We start from the raw sequence: 24140 nt of genomic DNA on the forward strand, positions 1-24140 counted from the left end.
CTAAAAGATTTACTGTGATCTACTATAGTCTCATAAGGTAGAAATACCGTGTTTTCTGCACCTTTCTTTCAAATTAAACTCCGTATTTTTACATAAGAACCATTGTTTTCGACATTTGTTCTGCCCTTGTGGTAAATTAAAACAGTTGTATTAATTTTGGTGAATCTAATATGGGAGGAAGAAGGTATCTTTAAGAACAAACTAACACTCGTACCGGTCTTTCCATAAAGTAACATTCGTACCCCTCTTTACAACAATCTACACCCGTACCTCTTTTTACAACAATCTTACACACGTACCTATCTTTACGCCAATCTTACACACGTACCTCATTTTACAACGATCTTACAAACCTACCTCTTTTTTACAACACTCTTGCACACGTACCTCTCTTTACTACAATCTTACACACGTACCTCTCTTTACAACAATCTTACACACGTACCTCTCTTTACAACAATCTTACACACGTAACACTCTTTACAACGATCTTACAAACGTATCTCTTTTGTACAACACTCTTGCACGCGTACCTATCTTTACGCCAATCTTACACACGTACCTCATTTTACAACGATCTTACAAACCTACCTCTTTTTTACAACACTCTTGCACACGTACCTCTCTTTACTACAATCTTACACACGTACCTCTCTTTACAACAATCTTACACACGTACCTCTCTTTACAACAATCTTACACACGTAACACTCTTTACAACGATCTTACAAACGTATCTCTTTTGTACAACACTCTTGCACGCGTACCTCTCTTTACTACAATCTTTCACACGTACCTCATTTTACAACGATCTTACAAACGTACCTTTTTTACAACACTCTTGCACACGTACCTCTCTTTACAACAATCTTACACACGTACCTCTCTTTACAACAATCTTACACACGTACCTCTCTTTACAACAATCTTACACACGTACCTCATTTTACAACGATCTTACAAACGTACCTTTTTTACAACACTCTTGCACACGTACCTCTCTTTACAACAATCTTACACACGTACCTCTCTCTTTACAACAATCTTACACACGTACCTCTCTTTACAACAATCTTACACACGTACCTCTCTTTACAACAATCTTACACACGTACCTCTCTTTACAACAATCTTACACACGTACCTCATTTTACAACGATCTTACAAACGTACCTTTTTTACAACACTCTTGCACACGTACCTCTCTTTACAACAATCTTACACACGTACCTCTCTTTACAAAACACTTAAAAACGTACCTCATTTTACAAAAATCTTGCACACGTACCTCTCTTTAGAACAATCTCACACACGTTCCTCTCTTTACGACACTCTTACACACGTACCTCTCTTTACAACAATCTTACACACGCACCTCTCTTCACAACAATCGTACACAAGTTCCTCTCTTTACAACAATCTTACACACGTACACCTGTACCTCTCTTTACAACAATCGTACAACCGTTCATCTCTTTACAACAATCGTATACCCGTACATCTCTTTGCAACAATCGTACACGCGTTCATCTCTTTACAACAATCGTACACCCGTACATCTCTTTACAACAATCGTACACCCGTACATCTCTTTACAACAATCGTACACCCGTACATCTCTTTACAACAAACGTACACCCGTACCTCTCTTTACAACAATCTTACACTCGTGCCTCTCCTTACAACACACTCCGATTTCTTCTATGTTACAGGGATGGCAGACGATCTCTCCCTCTACGTTTTGGACGAACTCTCGGATGGAGCCTTGGATCAAATGAATACCAGTTTGTTCTTATTTGTTTCAATAAACGTTTTTATGTGATTTTGAAGTTGCAAACTTAAATCTTTAATGCTAAGTTGTGTCCAACTAGTAAATATAAGGTCAAGATTGTAACGGACTACAAACATTAAATTGTCATCGTATTTTGAGTCGTGTATTGTTATCATGTTAAACCTGAATACATCAAAAGCTGTGCATTTGTTGTTTAAAATCGGTGATGTTAAAACTAATCCAGTGGTAAAGTAATTCCAAATATCAATTATGATTTTCTTTCTGCTTGCATAGTCCTCCAAAAGAGGTATTTGTAACGTTATGCTGCTGCACTTGAAAAAAGAGAGAAAATTTAGATAAATCATAAATATCTATCAATTACCTTTTTACAAATGAACGTGAAAATATATATGTAGGAAATTTATTTAGCTTTGAAATGGTATTTAAATTGTGATTATCAGTCGAGTTGCTCAGAAAATATTAGGTATTAAGTGTAAGCGTAGGTGCGTGATACATTTTGATGAGCTTTTGAAGATCACTTATGATATAAATGTTTTTCATAATTTTGCCCTGAATGTAACCTATAAGATGTCGTGCAAAAAACAAATATAGATAGTATATACACAATAAGCATATCTATAATATGTCCGTCTTGTTTAAACGTCACAGAAAGTTGTAGTGTCTTTGCTATCAAACAATTCGTAACGAACAATTCTTTCAGGGTCTGAAAAACGTCTTGGAATATTCTTCCTGTTAAAATATTGAGATTCTTCTGCCTTTGATAAAGTCACAATTCTGATGCAAAGCCTTGATGTAGAGTCCGTAATGCTGTATTGTCCGTGACGCTGTAGTCTCCGTGACGCTGTATTGTCCGTGACACAGCCAACTGTTTCTTCTTTAATAATAGTCACTTTAGTACATTACCTGCATGTAGATATAGAAAGAAATGCAGATTCAATGATCGTTTACCTTTTTTATTTGAATTAAGATGAATTTATTATACATGTTTAATATATATATATATATAGATATTATACACATTATTTCTTCAGACAAGGAAAGGGTCATACAAGCTTACAAATCATTCAAGACAGAGAACGCCAGACTGAAAGCGGCTGTACCACCTCTTACGCCCAATCCATTTGCAACGGTAATCATCTCCCTTTTTAATGTTCACAACATGAAATTGTTGAATTCGAAAAATAAAAAAAATATATATAGTTAATTATTTCGTGAAATGAGTTATCTGTCATTTCAGTTGGCGTAAGGTGTTGTATAGAAGCATTTCTATAATCGACCCTTAATTCGTTCATGTATGGATAGGCCATAATGTGTTTACCCTTCCACGACCGAGATAGAATGGGTCGATGCGTTGTTTTGTTTGATATAATTTTCTAGAAGAAAAAACGATCTTATACGAATAGGCATAAAAGGCCCGTGTGTACGAACTTATTAATGACTAATATATTATGAAAAGACGCATTAAACTTCGTCGCCCAACATAAAAGGTGTTTAAACATAAAAAAAAATCGGCCGTATAGTGCCCATGTAAGTGCATTAGCCGTCGAAAAGATAAATAATGCAAATATTCAATAACAAATAGATAAAATAGGTACAAGAATGGTAAACTTGGACTGAAAACACAGTTTCAAGTCACGCAATTTTCTATTTTCACTTTGTAAACAATCAATCGCTCAGTTTATACATTCAGTAACTTTTTTGTTAAGGCCTCTAGAAACAAAAGTAAAAAACAACGAGAGACGCTTACACGTGTGGTCTCCGGGTAGGCGTATTTATATTGCGAGAATGGTGATGAAACTTACTTACAGGGTGAAAATACCTACCTGAAACACCGAAATTCCTTCAAACGCCGCCATTTGATTCGGCTTCACACAATTCCCTCACTTAAAATTCTGCAAACACAAATCACGTTTACCCCCTGTTTCGATTACTTGCACTGTACACTCGAGGTCAACCTGAGACTGATCAGTTCCTATTTTGTTTTCTTTGGGTGTGTGTAGCACCTTCCAATTACATGCAAACTACACTAGAGGTCAAACTGAAAGTGCTATTTTCATGTTTGTTCTGTGTATGTATGAAGTGTCTTTCACCTTCATGCAATTCATGCTCGAGGCCAACTTGATGTTTTGTAGGTGTATGTAGCGCCTTCCAACTTCATGCAATTCATGCTCGAGGTAAACTTGATGTTTTAAGGGTATACGTAGCGCCTTCCAACTTGTTGCTATTCATACTCGAGGGCAACCATGTTTTGTGGTTGTACGTAGCGCCTTCCAACTTATTTCAATTCATGTTCAAGATCAAGCGGATGTTTTTTCTGTATATGCTATCCTTTCAAATTACTTGCAATGAACACTAGAGGTCAAACTGAGACTGATACTTTCATGCTTCGTTTCTGGGTGTATGCTGTGCCTCCGAATAACCAACCATTCCATATGAAAATGCTCTGAGTAGAGAATTTCGTAAAGATACATATTTTGTCAAATCAAAAATTGTAGGTAATAAATTATGTTTGTATGGAGCTGTCCATTGACTTTTCGTTGAAAGTAACCAGCATCGAACTATATTTACTGTATGTTCGGTTTTAAAACCTATGTGTCTAATTTGTAATGCCATTTTTCAGGTGGAAGCCTCTCTAGGAACTACAGATACTTCAATCAAGAAGTTCACTGATAACGATCCGATAGCTCAGGTATGTTCGAACAAAACAGTTTCTTGGCATTTGATAGGTATGCAATTTACAATCATGCGAATTTTGGAAGCCTGGCTGTCTTTCATTAGTTTGTGTCATAAAGGTTTACGTGTAGAGAACGATTTCGTTAAAACAATCCGAAAATTATAATTGAACAATTTTTTGGTGGCTTGAAAAATTGGCCACTTTATACGGTCGCTTTGAGTTGAAATAAGGACGAACATTAAAACTGCAATAACTTATTTTAACTGCCGTTTTCGCCTCATTGAAACATTAACAAAGGACACCTTAATACAGTATAAAAATAGACTGTTGCCCCATGGATCTTTAAAGTTTTAACAATGTATTTGGAAGTACTATTGAACAGCATGGTGTTAGTAAGATTTTGCAATGATGTCTTCAGCCAAATGTATTAACAGTTACCCCCTGCCACCACCACTCCCAACGCCCCAGCTATTTCGAAAACAGGACGCAAAATGCTTCCAGTCTTGATTGGTTAATATCCTAAACCCTTAAACAACTATTAACCCAATCAAATCACTCACATGTGAAATATAACCTAAATATAACCTGTGCCAATTTTGCCCAAGTTTTATACAATTGTCTGTAGTGCGGGAAACAGACTCTAGCGTTCTTTATATCAGACAATCGATGTAATAAATAAATGAATTTACCGACTGTTCCATAGTGATTTGCATTGCAGGTGAAAGCTGACCTTGTGACTGACATGGAGACAAAACTAAAGTCCAGCTTAACCAGTAAGCCACTCGTTCTGGCTAGATACCCTCCATTAAACGAGCATTGTTAGCAGTCAATATTTCAACTATTGGTGTTATTTTTGGAAGTTGTAGAAGATATCGAACGTCATTGTCTAATTGTTTTATGAGAAAACGAAATTAGTTTTTTAATCAAATTTATTTTTTCTACATATTTCGAAGAGTTATTCTTTGTTATGTACTTATCTTAGACATAATTGCATAAACATAAAAGACGATGATAATAGTATATCAGGTTATATATTTATAATGTATGTTTTGAATTGATATTTTAAAACTTTCCAAATATGAACCATTTAATTTATATTCTTTTCTCCTTAAATTAATGCCTTAAAATGTTGAACTAATATTTACACCTCAACCTCCATTCCTTAGATAAACTGCCTTTCGGCAATTGCGTTTATCAATCGATGGACGCAACATCTTCGGATATGTTCAGATCACAATTCATCCCATAACAATGTACATGAAAACTATGGATCTTGTTATTGTTTGTATTATGTCAGCAGGTGCCGTAAAATATAAATTAACATTTTAGAAAGTGTTAAATTATGATATGTAAAATATATCGTTGCCATAAGTATTCTAATTTTACGTTTAAAAGTGATTTCAAGTGGTTGAAATCGTTATCGTGACGTCATTTGATAAAACGTTTCCGGTTACAGTGGGGTCGTTCTATTCAAAGAATGGGTAAGAAAGGATTACTGAAAGGTTTTCTTAAATGAAATAAAGTGTTTTTTTTTAAGAATTATTGAACGAAATAATGCACGATTGGTGTAAATATAAGGAATGAATAGTGGGGTTGATGTCATTATCGGGGATATGAACGCAATTTGGCTGGCCGGACTCCACACACTTTGACCAGTCCAATAGCGTTCATACCCCGATAATGACATCAATCCCGCATTTCATTCCTTAAATATTTCCGACATTGTAAACCGTCCATATACATCGGAGGTTGCTTTTGATATGCCAAAAGTTGAATTAACGCACTGAACACCTGTTGGTTAAACAGACATGAAAATATATGTTGAATATGTTTCACACGTACAGCACAAAAGACAGACGTTACTGATGCCTTTGGCAAGATGTCAGAACAAACAAAGACTATCGTAGATCAGATAAAAGGCCTACGTGAAGATGTAAGTAAATCTATCTATAACAATTACTGTACAAAACTACCATATCATTATGTATTTGTTAATTTATTTGTAGACTTGATTGTATTGGTATTTGTAATACATTTGTACATGAATCGATGATAATAAACAGTAGAGTACCTAAGCATTTTAAACTGTATGCCCTTTGACTTAGTATGTGTATACCACGTGATAAATTGCGTCATAAATGCTAAATCAGAAGGCAATATGTTACTTCAAATTAAGACTTTAAACAAATATAATTACATTGTATACTATTTAATCACCATATTAAGTAAAACATGTCACTGTCTACGCCGCGTACATAGACCCGCCTTCAGTCTTTTACTAGAGTTTGATTGAGAGTTTTAATAGCTTCATAAAAACACTTTGTCAAATGTGGCGTCATTAATATTTCAGTTTTTACGTGCTGATGTCGGTTTATGGCAGCCAAAACAGGCCAAAATTTCAAAATACTGAATGCTATCAAGCTATTATTTTACTGTTCTTTTTATACAGCTTGTCTTTTTTTTAAACCACCAGAAAGCATATAATTCAAACGGTAAATATATCATTGCAAGAAGAAATTAACGCAAGTCTCTTTCTATGCAAGAGTTAGTTGAGCTGTTGTGTTGCGTTGCTGTCGATGAGCAGTCGCGCCAAACCAGGACTGCTTTAATACGTTAAGAAGCCATTTTTGTCAAACAAACCGAGACTGTACTTCTTTCATCAAGAATGCCTCCATAACTAATTGCTCCATCTCATCAATCAATCCGAAATTTCTTTCATACTTTTAACTTTATTGAGTCAATTTCTTTTCAATCACCTAGTGGTCACCCGATTTTTTCATATTAGGATATGTTGCCGTACACACAATGATAAGAAGCCCCCAAATGAAATGTGTCCTTCCCCAGAATGTATTTTTTTATGTATTTTTTAGGCCAAGGGGTCGTTGAACGTTGCCTCTATTAAGGACACTGTTCGTTCTTACACAGACAGTGGCAAGACATTTGATGGTTATAGGTAAGGTATAATCCTTTTCTACGCTTCCCATTTCCTTGATAATAATCAACCTTCGCCAATGTGAGACTTTTAAAAGTTAATTTTGCATCAAAATATTGTGTTGGTACTCTCTCTGCGATTTGATATCATTGACAGAGGAGATAGAGACATTACCAGCTTGTCTGGTATTTGTAAAAGGCTCTGTTTAATTTAAAGCATTATTAAGAAGCAGATAAAGTGTATGCATTTAATCTTTGAGAACGCAGTGTCGTTGCAATGTTTTCGGTTAGGGAAAGTTGAAAATCAAATTTAATATTAAGTTCAGAATGGATTATATTGAAATCACTCGATTCGGTCTTCGCGATTTTGTCAGTACATATTGTCTTGTAAGCTTTAGAAATAATTAGAAAGATGCCGGGAAAATTGTGAATACTGGTCGCCAGATCATGTAGAAAACTTGTGTCTGCAACAGCTTTACTGTTGCACACAAGTTTAGCAACGCGATACAAAAAGCTAGATTTATCGAAATAATAATAATAATAAGCTTTGCACGCTGCACATAAAGTAGATGGTTCAGTCATTAACCAATAAAGTACTTATTTCAGACGAAAGGCCGGGCTTGGCCTCAGCGCTATGACCACCCTGGTAGCAGCTTTGCTGGCACTAGGTATGGTGTTTGGAACAGTGGGACAAGGACTGAGGACAGAACCCACGGAACGAGGCAGCGTGTCGTCGTGTGGAGGACATTTTCTCATTGCGTATGTTCTTACTGTTTCTGTTAATTGATTTTGTATTCTGCCAGAATCTGTACATATGTAATGAGCCCCCCCCCCCGCACCAAAATAACTGTATGTTCGGACATTCTTTATAGACTTCACTTGGCTTAAGCGTTTCATTTGTTTTTGAATTAAAACATGTATTCTGACAATATCTCTGTCACAAAGAGAATACAATATTGGAGGTTTGTGTCCTTCTACACCTTTTACGTTTATACAATGGATATATTTGTTTGATCTATTTGGGGAGTTATGTCATAAGGCTTCTGCTCCTATTCGATTTCTTTCATCAGGTCCATGTAATTGAACACGTGAACAGTGACCATGCATTTTTTCTAAGATTACGAACTCACTTTGGATGACATACTATTAGTGGTGAAGCCTTTTTGTTTGTTCCTCTTCTCCTTTCTATTGATGTAAGCGAACACCCTATGGTAAACATCCGGTTACTCATCTCCCCGAGCCAGTTGATGATCCTGACAACCCACAGTATTAATGTTAAAATCGTTGACATATGTATATTAAATGATATATAAATATGCGATTAGTATATATACAATAAAAGGATTGCGCATTTCAGGCGTTTGTGTTCATCTTCTCGAGCCTACTGATGTTGCTGACCACCTTATGTTATAAACCCCATGACATATGTGACATGTATATATCAGGTGTTCTATTTCAGTGGAGTAGCGTTTGTGTTCATCTTCTCGAGCCTACTGATGTTGCTGACCACCTTGTGTTTCGCTCTGGGGGCACCACTGGAGAGATTCCTCTGTCAGCCGCTTACTGACCCTGACATGAAGTTACTCAAGGTCATTAACCCTATCCAAAACTGATCACTAGCAGATTCAGTGTGTGTGTGTGGGGGGCAAAACGGCACCCCATCTCTCAACCTTTAATCCTTCGAGTTTACTTTTTATGTCATTTATCGTACAAAAAGTAATTAAATTCGCTCAAAATGCACCAAAAAAACCCTCCTGTTAAGATTATAAGAATTGTTAATTAGATTCACAGGAAGTGGCGCATGACAAAAGTTGAGTCTCTTACATCAATTCCTTGACCCGCCCCTGATATGATCCGAAAATATTCATAAATTTTTAAATGATCAGTTTTTGGCATCACATAAAAAAGCTTTCCATGAAAAAGAAATGTAGATCACTTTAAAAGATCTTATGACCTAGGAGGACATTTCACTTTGAGCATGACAGTTATATTTTTAGTAACAAGAACCAATGACGTCATATTGTTTGCTACATCTTTAACATACCTGTTAATTTTACAGGAGTTTGAAACGAGGGATAGCTTCAAAAGTGTGGCTGATACACTGGGCGGATCAATTACGTCGTCGTTGAAGTAAGTCTACTTTTAGCAGTGCTTAGACGATTACACATTCGGAACTACTCGGCCATTTTCTATCGAAAACATTATCGGATGTATATGGACGGTTATCATTGTCAGATATCTTTACACTTTAACTACGCTGCAAGTAGATCGCGTAGTAATGTCAATTTAGCAGTTAAACTTAATGACTTAAATCTTTGGAATCTTAAGTATGTTTGCAATAATACACTTAACTGACAATCAATTTAAACTTAGATATACAAATGCACATTAAAATAAATACTGTATTTCATTTATAACATTATTCAAAATTTTACGAACTACTTCTACTGATATACACGCAAACATCCGAGGTTGTGTTCGACACAAAATGTGCGAGGATTTCCGAATGACGATTACGTTTAGAAAATTGTGTGAAAATGTATTAATTGTTGAAAAATCATTAAAATAACGTTTTGTCTCTCTGAATGTTGCCGTTATTATTCCATTTGACTTCATTCTGTGTTTAAGTAAACGATTTAATTAGTTTTCATTTTGGTCATATCAGGATGGCATGTTCGCATACGAGGTTGAAGACGCGGTTTGAACGGAATCGCTCCTTAATTTCTTGATGAAATGAACCCCATAATGCTTGGTTTCATTCTCGGCAGCGGCGACGAGTTATTCTTTTAAAATTTTCTGGAGTCTGCCTCTGTGTTTACACTATTTTTATCAAATTTAACAGGGCGTGTAAGGATGGCAAGTCTGCATACGAGGCCTTTCACTTGGAGAAGCGGTTTAACCTTACACAGATTGACACGATATTCCAGGATCAGAAAGCGGTCAGTAGAGTTATTTCTCTTTCCAAACATGGAGTTTTATTGACCGTTGTAATGGCTATCACCACATTTATTGATACAATGATTCTGATGCATTTGTGTTAGGTTTGCAGTGTTTGTACGTTTTAAGTCTCTCGTTCAGTGTCTATTTGGGCTCTATCAGTGTGCCCTTAAACATGGTTTATACTTACACTTTTGACTACTGTTGTTTTCATTGTATCATTGTAAATAACTTTACATCTTACGTAGAAATGTATTATTTAATGTAGTATAAACAATTCTGCCAATGTGGTACATGTATAAATCATTCTGACCATGCGGTATAAACCATTCTGACCATGCTGTATAAATCATTATGACCATGCGGTATAACCATTATGACCATGCTGTATAAATCATTCTGACCATGCGGTTTAAATCATTCTGACCATGAGGTATAAACCATTCTGACCATGTGATATAAATTATTCTGACCATGCGGTATAAATCATTATGACCATGCGGTATTGACCATGCGGTATAAATTTTTCTGACCATGCGATATAGATCATTCTGACCATGCGGTATAAACCATTCTGACCATGCTGTATAAACCATTTAGATAAAGCGGTATAAATCATTCTCACCATGCGGTATAAACCATTCTGACTATGGGGTATAAACAATTCTGACCATGCGTCTGACCATGGGGTATAAACCATTCTGACCATGCGGTATAAACCATTCAGATAATGCGGTACGAACCATTCCGGCCACGCGGTATAAACCATTCGGACCTTGGGGTAAAGCCCATTCTGACCATGCGGTTTAACAAGTTTAGACCATGCGGTATAAACAATTCTGACCATGCGGTATAAACAATTCTGACCATGCGGTTTAAACTATTCTGACCATGAGATATACACTATTCTGACCATGTTGTATACACCATTCTGATCATGTTGTATACACTAATCTGACCATGTTGTATACACTAATCTGACCATGTTGTATACACTAATCTGACCATGTTGTATACACTAATCTGACCATGTTGTATACACTATTCTGACCATGAGGTATACACTATTCTGACCATGAGTTATACACCATTCTGACCATGAGGTATACACTAATCTGACCATGTTGTATACACCATTCTGACCATGAGGTATACACTATTCTGACCATGTTGTATACACCATTCTGACCATGTTGTATACACCATTCTGACCATGTTGTATACACCATTCTGACCGTGTTGTATACACCATTCTGACCATGTTGTATACACCATTCTGACCATGTTGTATACACCATTCTGACCGTGTTGTATACACCATTCTGACCATGTTGTATACACCATTCTGACCGTGTTGTATACACCATTCTGACCGTGTTGTATACACCATTCTGACCATGTTGTATACACCATTCTGACCGTGTTGTATACACCATTCTGACCGTGTTGTATACACCATTCTGACCGTGTTGTATACACCATTCTGACCATGTTGTATACACCATTCTGACCGTGTTGTATACACCATTCTGACCGTGTTGTATACACCATTCTGATCATGTAGTATACACCATTCTGACCGTGTTGTATACACCATTCTGACCATGCAGTATACACTATTCTGACCATGTTGTATACACTATTCTGACCATAAGGTATACACCATTCTGACCATGAGGTATACACCATTCTGATCATGTTGTGTACACTATTTTGACCATGTTGTTTACACTATTTTGACCATATTATATACACTATTCTGACCATGTTGTGTACACTATTCTAACCATGTTGTTTACACTATTCTGACCACGTTGTATACACAATTCTAACCATGTTGTATACACTGTTCTGACCATATTGTATACACTATTCTGACCATGAGGTATACACTATTCTGACAATAAGGTATACACCATGCTGATCATGTTGTATACACTATTTTGACCATGTTGTTTACACTATTCTGACCATATTATATACACTATTCTGACCATGTTGTAAACACTATTTTGACCATGTTGTATACACCATTCTGACCATGTTGTATACACTATTCTGACCATGTTGTATACACTATTCTGACCATATTGTATACACTATTATGACTATGTTGTATACACTATTTTGACCATGTTGTATACACTATTCTGACCATGTTGTATACACTATTCTGACCATGTTGTATACACTATTCTGACCATGTTGTATACACCATTCTGACCATGTTGTATACACTATTCTGACCATAAGGTATACACCATTCTGACCATGAGGTATACACTATTCTGACCATGTTGTATACCTTATTCTGACCATGAGGTATACACCATTCTGACCATGTTGTATACACTATTCTGACCATGTTGTATAAACTATTCTGACCATGAGGTATACACTATTCTGACCATGTTGAATACACTATTCTGACCATGAGGTATACTATATTGACCATGTTGTATACACCATTCTGACCATATTGTATACATTATTCTAACCATGTTGTATAAACTATTCTGACCATTTTGTATACACTATTATGACCATGTTGTATACACTATTCTGACCATGAGGTATACACCATTCTATCCATGTTGTATACACTAATCTGACCATGTTGTATACACTATTCTGACCATTTTGTATACACTATTCTGACTATGTTGTATACACTATTCTGACCATGTTGTATACACTATTCTGACCATGTTGTATACACCATTCTCACCATGAGGTATACACCATTCTCACCATGAGGTATACACTTTTCTGACCATGTTGTATACACTATACTGACCATGTTGTATACACTATTCTGACCATGTTGTATACACTATTCTGACCATGAGGTATACACTATTCTGACCATGTTGTATACACCATTCTGACCATGAGGTATACACCATTCTCACCATGAGGTATACACTTTTCTGACCATGTTGTATACACTATACTGACCATGTTGTATACACTATTCTGACCATGTTATATACACTATTCTCACCATGTTGTATACACTATTCTGACCATGAGGTATACACCATTCTAACCATGAGGTGTACACTAATCTGACCATGTTGTATACACTATTCTGACCATTTTGTATACACTATTCTGACCATGTTGTATACACTATTCTGACCATGTTGTATACACCATTCTCACCATGAGGTATACACCATTCTCACCATGAGGTATACACCATTCTCACCATGAGGTATACACTATTCTGACCATGTTGTATACACTATTCTGACCATGAGGTATACACCATTCTAACCATTTTGTATACACTATTCTGACCATGTTGTATACACTATTCTGACCATGTTGTATACACCATTCTGACCATTTTGTATACACTATGCTGACCATGTCGTATACACTATTCTGACCATGAGGTATACACCATTCTAACCATGAGGTATACACTATTCTGACCATCAGGTATACTCTATTCTGACCATGTTGTTTACACCATTCTCACCATGAGGTATACACTATGCTGACCATGTTGTATACACTATTCTGACCATGAGGTATACATTATTCTGACCATGTTGTATGCACTATTCTAACCATGAGGTATACACTTTTCAGACCATGAGGTATACACTATTCTGACCATGTTGTATACACTTTTTGACCATGTTGTATACACTATTCTGACCATGAGTTATACACTATTCTGACCATGTTGTTTACACTATTCTGACCATGTTGTATACACTATTCTGACCATGATGTATACACTATTCTGACCATGTTGTATACACCATTTTCACCATGAGGTATACACTATTCTGACCATGTTGTATACACCATTCTCGCCATGAGGTATACACTATTCTGACCATGTTGTTTACACTATTCTGACCATGTTGTATACACTATTCTGACCATGTTGTATACACTATTCTGACCATGTTGTATACACCATTCTGACCATGTTGTATACACTATTCTGACCATGTTGTATACACTATTCTGACCATGTTGTATACACTACTCTCACCATGATGTATACACTATTCTGACCATGATGTATACACTATTCTAACCATGAGGTGTACACTATTCTGACCATGTTGTATACACTATTCTGACCATGTTGTATACACTATTCTGACCATGTTGTATACACTATTCTGACCATGAGGTATACACTATTCTGACCATGTTGTATACACCATTCTCACCATGAGGTATACACTATTTTGACCATGTTGTTCACACTATTCTGACCATGAGGTATACACTATTTTGACCATGTTGTTTACACTATTCTGACCATGAGGTATACACCATTCTCATCATGAGGTATACACTATTCTGACCATGAGGTATACACTATTCTGACCATGAGGTATACACTATTCTGACCATGAGGTATACATCATTCTCACCCTGAGTTATACACTATTCTGACCATGAGGTATACACTATTCTGACCATGAGGTATACACCATTCTGACCATGAGGTATACACCATTCTCACCATGAGGTATACACTATTCTGACCATTTTGTATACACTATTCTGACCATGTTGTATACACTATTCTGACCATGAGGTATACACTATTCTGACCATGTTGTATACACTATTCTGACCATGAGGTATACACTATTCTGACCATGAGGTATACACTATTTTGACCATGTTGTTTACACTATTCTGACCATGTTGTATACACTGTTCTGACCATGTTGTATACACTATTCTGACCATGAGGTATACACTATTCTGACCATGAGGTATACACCATTCTCGCCATGAGGTATACACTATTCTGACCATGTTGTATACTCTATTCTGACCATGAGGTATACACTATTCTGACCATGAGGTATACACCATTCTCACCATGAGGTATACACCATTCTCACCATGAGGTATACACTATTCTCACCATGAGGTATACACTATTCTAACCATGAGGTATACACCATTCTCACCATGAGGTATACACCATTCTCACCATGAGGTATACACCATTCTCACCATGAGGTATACACCATTCTCACCATGAGGTATACACTATTCTGACCATGAGGTATACACTATTCTGACCATGAGGTATACACCATTCTCACCATGAGGTATACACCATTCTCACCATGAGGTATACACCATTCTCACCATGAGGTATACACTATTCTCACCATGAGGTATACACCATTCTCACCATGAGGTATACACTATTCTCACCATGAGGTATACACCATTCTCACCCTGAGTTATACACTATTCTGACCATGAGGTATACACTATTCTGACCATGAGGTATACACTATTCTGACCATGAGGTATACACCATTCTCACCATGAGGTATACACCATTCTCACCATGAGGTATACACCATTCTGACCATGATGTATACACTATTCTCACCATGAGGTATACACCATTCTCACCATGAGGTATACACCATTCTCACCATGAGGTATACACCATTCTCACCATGAGGTATACACCATTCTCACCATGAGGTATACACTATTCTCACCATGAGGTATACACTATTCTGACCATGTTGTATACACCATTCTCACCATGAGGTATACACCATTCTCACCATGAGGTATACACTTTTCTGACCATGTTGTATACACTATACTGACCATGTTGTATACACTATTCTGACCATGTTGTATACACTATTCTGACCATGAGGTATACACCATTCTAACCATGTTGTATACACCATTCTGACCATGAGGTATACACCATTCTCACCATGAGGTATACACTTTTCTGACCATGTTGTATACACTATACTGACCATGTTGTATACATTATTCTGACCATGTTGTATACACTATTCTGACCATGTTGTATACACTATTCTGACCATGAGGTATACACCATTCTAACCATGAGGTGTACACTAATCTGACCATGTTGTATACACTATTCTGACCATTTTGTATACACTATTCTGACCATGTTGTATACACTATTCTGACCATGTTTTATACACTATTCTGACCATGAGGTATACACCATTCTAACCATGAGGTGTACACTAATCTGACCATGTTGTATACACTATTCTGACCATTTTGTATACACTATTCTGACCATGTTGTATACACTATTCTGACCATGTTGTATACACTATTCTGACCATGAGGTATACACTATTCTGACCATGTTGTATACACTATTCTGACCATTTTGTATACACTATTCTGACCATGTTGTATACACTATTCTGACCATGAGGTATACACCATTCTGACCATGTTGTATACACTATTCTGACCATGTTGTATACACTATTCTGACCATGTTGTATACACTATTCTGACCATGTTGTATACACCATTCTGACCATTTTGTATACACTATGCTGACCATGTCGTATACACTATTCTGACCATGAGGTATACACCATTCTAACCATGAGGTATACACTATTCTGACCATGTTGTATACTCTATTCTGACCATGTTGTTTACACCATTCTCACCATGAGGTATACACTATGCTGACCATGTTGTATACACTATTCTGACCATGAGGTATACATTATTCTGACCATGTTGTATGCACTATTCTAACCATGAGGTATACACTTTTCAGACCATGAGGTATACACTATTCTGACCATGTTGTATACACTTTTTGACCATGTTGTATACACTATTCTGACCATGAGTTATACACTATTCTGACCATGTTGTTTACACTATTCTGACCATGTTGTATACACTATTCTGACCATGTTGTTTACACTATTCTGACCATGTTGTATACACTATTCTGACCATGAGGTATACACTATTCTCACCATGATGTATACACTATTCTGACCATGATGTATACACCATTCTGACCATGAGGTATACACTATTCTCACCATGTTGTATACACCATTCTGACCATGAGGTATACACTATTCTGACCATGTTGTATACACTATTCTGACCATGAGGTATACACCATTCTGACCATGTTGTATACACCATTCTCACCATGAGGTATACACTATTCTGACCATGTTGTATACACTATTCTGACCATGAGGTATACACCATTCTGACCATGAGGTATACACCATTCTCACCATGAGGTATACACTATTCTGACCATGTTGTATACACCATTCTGACCATGTTGTATACACTATTCTGACCATGTTGTATACACTATTCTGACCATGTTGTATACACTATTCTGACCATGTTGTATACACCATTCTGACCATGTTGTATACACTATTCTGACCATGAGGTATACACTATTCTGACCATGTTGTATACACTATTCTGACCATGTTGTTTACACCATTCTGACCATGTTGTATACACTATTCTGACCATGTTGTATACACTATTCTGACCATGAGGTATACACTATTCTCACCATGATGTATACACTATTCTGACCATGTTGTATACACTATTCTGACCATGAGGTATACACTATTCTCACCATGATGTATACACTATTCTGACCATGTTGTATACACTATTCTGACCATGAGGTATACACTATTCTCACCATGATGTATACACTATTCTGACCATGAGGTATACACTATTCTGACCATGATGTATACACTATTCTCACCATGATGTATACACTATTCTGACCATGTTGTATACACTATTCTGACCATGAGGTATACACTATTCTCACCATGATGTATACACTATTCTGACCATGTTGTATACACTATTCTGACCATGAGGTATACACTATTCTGACCATGTTGTATACACCATTCTCACCATGAGGTATACACTATTTTGACCATGTTGTTCACACTATTCTGACCATGAGGTATACACCATTCTCACCATGAGGTATACACTATTTTGACCATGTTGTTTACACTATTCTGACCATGAGGTATACACCATTCTCATCATGAGGTATACACTATTCTGACCATGAGGTATACACTATTCTGACCATGAGGTATACACTATTCTGACCATGAGGTATACATCATTCTCACCCTGAGTTATACACTATTCTGACCATGAGGTATACACTATTCTGACCATGAGGTATACACCATTCTGACCATGAGGTATACACCATTCTCACCATGAGGTATACACTATTCTGACCATTTTGTATACACTATTCTGACCATGTTGTATACACTATTCTGACCATGAGGTATACACTATTCTGACCATGTTGTATACACTATTCTGACCATGAGGTACACACTATTCTGACCATGAGGTATACACTATTTTGACCATGTTGTTTACACTATTCTGACCATGTTGTATACACTGTTCTGACCATGTTGTATACACTATTCTGACCATGAGGTATACACTATTCTGACCATGAGGTATACACCATTCTCGCCATGAGGTATACACTATTCTGACCATGTTGTATACTCTATTCTGACCATGAGGTATACACTATTCTGACCATGAGGTATACACCATTCTCACCATGAGGTATACACCATTCTCACCATGAGGTATACACTATTCTCACCATGAGGTATACACTATTCTAACCATGAGGTATACACCATTCTCACCATGAGGTATACACCATTCTCACCATGAGGTATACACCATTCTCACCATGAGGTATACACCATTCTACACCATTCTCACCATGAGGTATACACCATTCTCACCATGAGGTATACACCATTCTCACCATGAGGTATACACTATTCTCACCATGAGGTATACACCATTCTCACCATGAGGTATACACTATTCTCACCATGAGGTATACACCATTCTCACCCTGAGTTATACACTATTCTCACCATGAGGTATACACTATTCTGACCATGAGGTATACACTATTCTGACCATGAGGTATACACCATTCTCACCATGAGGTATACACCATTCTCACCATGAGGTATACACCATTCTGACCATGAGGTATACACTATTCTCACCATGAGGTATACACCATTCTCACCATGAGGTATACACCATTCTCACCATGAGGTATACACCATTCTCACCATGAGGTATACACCATTCTCACCATGAGGTATACACTATTCTCACCATGAGGTATACACCATTCTGACCATGAGGTATACACCATTCTCACCATGAGGTATACACCATTCTCACCATGAGGTATACACCATTCTCACCATGAGGTATACACCATTCTGACCATGAGGTATACACTATTCTGACCATGAGGTATACACCATTCTGACCATGAGGTATACACTATTCTCACCATGAGGTATACACTATTCTGACCATGAGGTATGCACTATTCTCACCATGAGGTATACACTATTCTGACCATGAGGTATACACTATTCTCACCATGAGGTATACACTATTCTGACCATGAGGTATACACTATTCTCACCATGAGGTATACACTATTCTGACCATGAGGTATACACCATTCTTACCATGTGGTTGTTACCATTTTGACAAAACTATATTATGACAATGCGGTATAGACCATTCTGACATTGATGTTGTAATTATTTAAACCTTTATTAGATGTGACTTTGTCATAAAAAATGAAAGTTTTTTTTCAAATGTCACATATCAATCATAATATTGACGATATTTGCAGTATTAATGATGCAAAACTATACTTTAATTACTTTATTTGCTTACGACGAGGTCATTTTTGCTCAGACACTTGTAGCCTTACAAACGATGCTTAATGATCTACAAGTATACTGTAGCCTTTGTAAACAAGTATACTGTAGCCTTTCTATACAAGTATACTGTAGCCTTTCTATACCAGTATACTGTAGCCTTTGTAAACAAATATACTGTAGCCTCTGAGATGTAAAAGTTATAACTGTAAACACTAAAATAATGATATTTGAGAGTGATAGGTAAACTATAATTATATTTTTTTACCTTTAATAATACAAATTTATAAATAGTTGGATCCTTCATATATTTCGGTATAACTTTGTTAAGGAATGGTTACTGGATTAGAACACAGAAACACCTAGCACGGTACACCCTGTATAATTTTTCATCGTTTTTAATCAATAAACCTTAAAAAGTCTTATGAGCTTTATAATTAAAAAAAAAATGATGCAGAAATTTCCAGATACCACGCAGCTAAAAGACGAACCTGGTCAGATAGTAAAACATAATTACATAATAATAAAATGTATGAAACTATGGAAAATCTCTCTTTTGACCATGCCTTCGCATTTTACGACAATATCATGTAAACTTTATATTGCCTATTTGAATGATGCTGTAAATATTTAATGCTGAATAAAGGTTATGCTATTTGTAAATGACGCTATAATTTCAGAAAATCGACAAATCTCTCGACGATACATTAAAATCCATCACAGGTGCAACTAATGCTGGTAATTTGGAGGCCAAAGCTTCGACTAGCTTTAACGATCTCGAAACCACATTTGTCAGTCTTCCATGGTCTTCGATGAACACCGCGGTAACAAAGAGTCAAGGAGTAGGATTAGACATGGTTTGTACTTTGTTTTCGCTTAATTTCTAAAATATTTCCACATACAGTCGAACCCAGTTGGCCCGAACTCCCAGGGACTGACGAGAATACCTCGAGCCTTGGCAAATTCAAGCACAGCCGGAATGTTTAGCTCCATTATAAAAAATCGGTCCTTTTTCAGTCGAACCAACGAGGAAATCGAGCCAAGCGTGTTCGAGACAACGGGGTTCAACTGTACATGTATTGAGCTACGGGCCTAGACGTGTCTTTTCTATGGCACACTTGACAGTTTTCGGCCTTACTCCTTTACTTCTAGACCTTAATTATTCGCCTGTTCTTCGTACACATTGTAAATAAACTATTGTGGTCCCCTACGATCATTGAATATGCCTTTGCTATTCAGAAAATTAGAATACCACTTCAATCTGTGTCTGGGCAAGTGCCAACATGATTAGTTCCGAGTTGTATGATTTTACCCTAAGTTTGAATCCGCATTATATAGAATATACATGTACATTATACCTCTCAAAATCGTACTGCTAAAGAAGAATTGTACATAAATATATAGATAAATAAAAAATAGAATATATTTATATATACATAATTAAATATATATATATATACATGTATATAAAATGAAAATGAATTTAAAAAAAGGAGATCGTCATCATGAAATTGTTCTACAAACTATTTCAATTTTTTATCATATCATTACATTGGGTGTATACCAAGTTATAAATTACGTCATTATGCTACTTCGGAAGGCAACATTTTTCTTAAAATGAAGACTTAAATCAAAGATAACGTTTCTTTTACTTCACCATTTTAAATAAAACCAAGGGCAGTCTATGCCGCTTAAAGAGCCCCGCCTTTGTTTTATTACGGAAGTTTGGTAAGGTTAATAGTTTCATCAAACACTTCGACAAACCTGTTTCCATAATAATGTTTTGACAGAGCTCCATCAGACGGCCGTATAGTGAAAAGGTTTGTCAAAGTGTTTTAAGAAAATGAACTCTAAATCAAACTCTGGTAAAAGACCGAAGGCGGGGCTCCGTAAGCGGCGTAGACTGCGCTTTGTTTCATTTAAAATGGTGAACAATTAAAGTCTTCATTCGAAATATTGCCTTCCGACGTAGCATTGATGACGCAATTAATCACGTGGTATACAAACACTGGATTAAGGAATACGTTTATAATCTTGTAAATACATATGAAATATTTTCAGAGCGGATTTAAGGCAGCTGTTGATGAACTGAAAGCAATACAAGTAGAGATCCCGGTGAGTGAAATATGCAATTCAATCGTATAATTTCAATGTTTTCTTTTAATACTTTGAAGGGAATCGATTATCGTCATTCATACAACACTACTCAGAAAAAGGGTTTCGGGTTTGGGGCGGTCTATGTTTTTTTAAACCGTCAAATCTTGCGTTGAAAACCCGTCTTAACCAACTGGTCGTTCCAACCAATTTGATTTTAAACTGAATATACTTTTGTTAATGAATTCATATTTTAAATTATTATTGAACTTAGTTTCTTAATTCATTGTGATATAGACCGTAATAGATAAAACCAAATTAAAGCTGTACTCTTATAGATTGGTTTGACATTAATTTAAGTTTTTGTCTCAGAATCAGCTGACTATGGTATCAATATCTTTGGTCCAGTCCTTTGAGAAAACTCACAAATTCACATTTATTACTGCCAAAAAGCTCGTTTTTCTTAAAGCGTTAGTTAAGCCATAGAATATCAACATTCGAACGTAAACATGAATAAGGCTACATCAAATCGATAACTTGTTCATCGGCTTTTTCCCAAAAATAATGGGGCGAGCGAGCGAAATAATAATAAAAAAATATTTGTTTTGCATTTAGCAAAAAAGAGGACCGAGCGAGGAGCGAACAAATATATATAGTCATTTAACTCACTTTTGCTCACATTTTATTCACTTATTAACTAAACAATGATATTGTAAACAGTACAAGGATAACATCCAGTGAAAGAATGATAACACTAAAAGATAATTCTATACAAATATTATTTTTGAGATCAAGCAAATGAATTTCTTTAAAATATTTAATAAATGAGAGAACTCAAAACCACAGTTTTCCAGTTTTTTTAAACCTTTTTTATTTTTCCCCCAAAATACCCTATGCATGGCCAAGTTAAAGCCAGGGCAAAAGCGCCAATGGTCACAGCCACCTGCCTGCCCAATGGCATGTCCAGATCTATTAACTAGGTTTTCCACTTTTCCTTGGGAAAACTTGGTTAAAAATAATTCTCTTCAAATACATTGTCATATCTCATGCCATGGAAATGACTAGACAAGGTGACTTGAAAAATAACTCACAAAATAAATATAGGCTTTTGTAATCAAATATAAACTACAGCTATCACTCTTGCAATGACTACACGATTGACCTTGGTAGCCATCTTAGTTCTGGAAGAGAATTTACAAAATTCCTACACCGTATTGTAAACTATTTCAGCACCAAATATGTCACAGAAAATTCCAGCCAGCGCCAGATTGATTTTTGGCTTTCTCAGAATTTAACGCCTATCTTTTTTAAACTTGCAGATTTTCCTTATTTTTATTTTTAGATATCTTCTTCAAATTTAGACAAGTAATACAAAAGACACTTACTTTTTTTGTACTGCAAATACTGATTGTGTCAATTTTGTCAATTTTCTTATATAGTAAAGAAATATTTCAAGAAAATACAAGAATATGCAATATTTTTTCATAGACAAAAAACAATCAGTATACATATTTAACACTTGAACGATTTCTATAGATAGTTTAAATTTACACATGAACATCTTAAAAATCTACAAACATTTATTCAATGTATTAAACATCTAGAGCAGTAACGATTTGAAAGTTAACAACGATGAGGTTAACAATGTTGTTAACTTTAACAAAGTTCTGAACCTATATTACATTTTTATCCTTTTTGACTAATATTTATAAAATATACACAATCCGGCTTGTTTGATTTTTTTGTGAACGGTAAAACTCATGGGATTGCATGAAGCACATAGGAATGTCAGTCAGGTTAATTTTTAGCGTCATCCTACTGTCCACTAACATTGACTCATCGGCGACCAAGGCCTCCACCACGAGCAAGCCCTCGTTGCCTCACGTGGACAGGAATTTTATGATCCGCTGCATCGGAGGAATCTGAATTTTTAATAAGCAATATTATACATAAATGTTCATTGTAGTATAATGTAGTATGCATTACTGAAACAGTTTGATGATAACACAAGAAAAGTGGTGCTCGTTTCTTGGCGAAACTTTATTTTCTATTACACTAAACATTGCATATGAATTAAATACACACTACACTCTGATCTGTAGCAAATAAAACAAACATGCATAAATCATTA

At 36.0% G+C, this 24140-nt stretch overlaps 1 protein-coding gene across 1 annotated transcript in view; it reads left to right on the top strand.

Annotated features, from left to right (window-relative positions):
• LOC128212440 (prominin-1-A-like) overlaps positions 1-24140 on the top strand; it is a 63569-nt gene that overhangs the window by 19279 nt on the left and 20150 nt on the right. Inside the window, exons 6-17 of the mRNA XM_052917902.1 lie at positions 1713-1784; positions 2824-2921; positions 4413-4481; positions 5185-5239; positions 6311-6399; positions 7337-7419; positions 8004-8156; positions 8857-8986; positions 9457-9527; positions 10240-10336; positions 20596-20772; positions 21977-22030. Coding sequence (XP_052773862.1) covers positions 1713-1784; positions 2824-2921; positions 4413-4481; positions 5185-5239; positions 6311-6399; positions 7337-7419; positions 8004-8156; positions 8857-8986; positions 9457-9527; positions 10240-10336; positions 20596-20772; positions 21977-22030 — 1148 coding nt within the window. The remainder of the gene's footprint in view (positions 1-1712; positions 1785-2823; positions 2922-4412; positions 4482-5184; positions 5240-6310; positions 6400-7336; positions 7420-8003; positions 8157-8856; positions 8987-9456; positions 9528-10239; positions 10337-20595; positions 20773-21976; positions 22031-24140) is intronic.

The sequence above is a fragment of the Mya arenaria genome, chromosome 12 (genome assembly GCF_026914265.1).
Source record: "Mya arenaria isolate MELC-2E11 chromosome 12, ASM2691426v1".
Lineage (NCBI taxonomy): Eukaryota > Metazoa > Mollusca > Bivalvia > Myida > Myidae > Mya > Mya arenaria.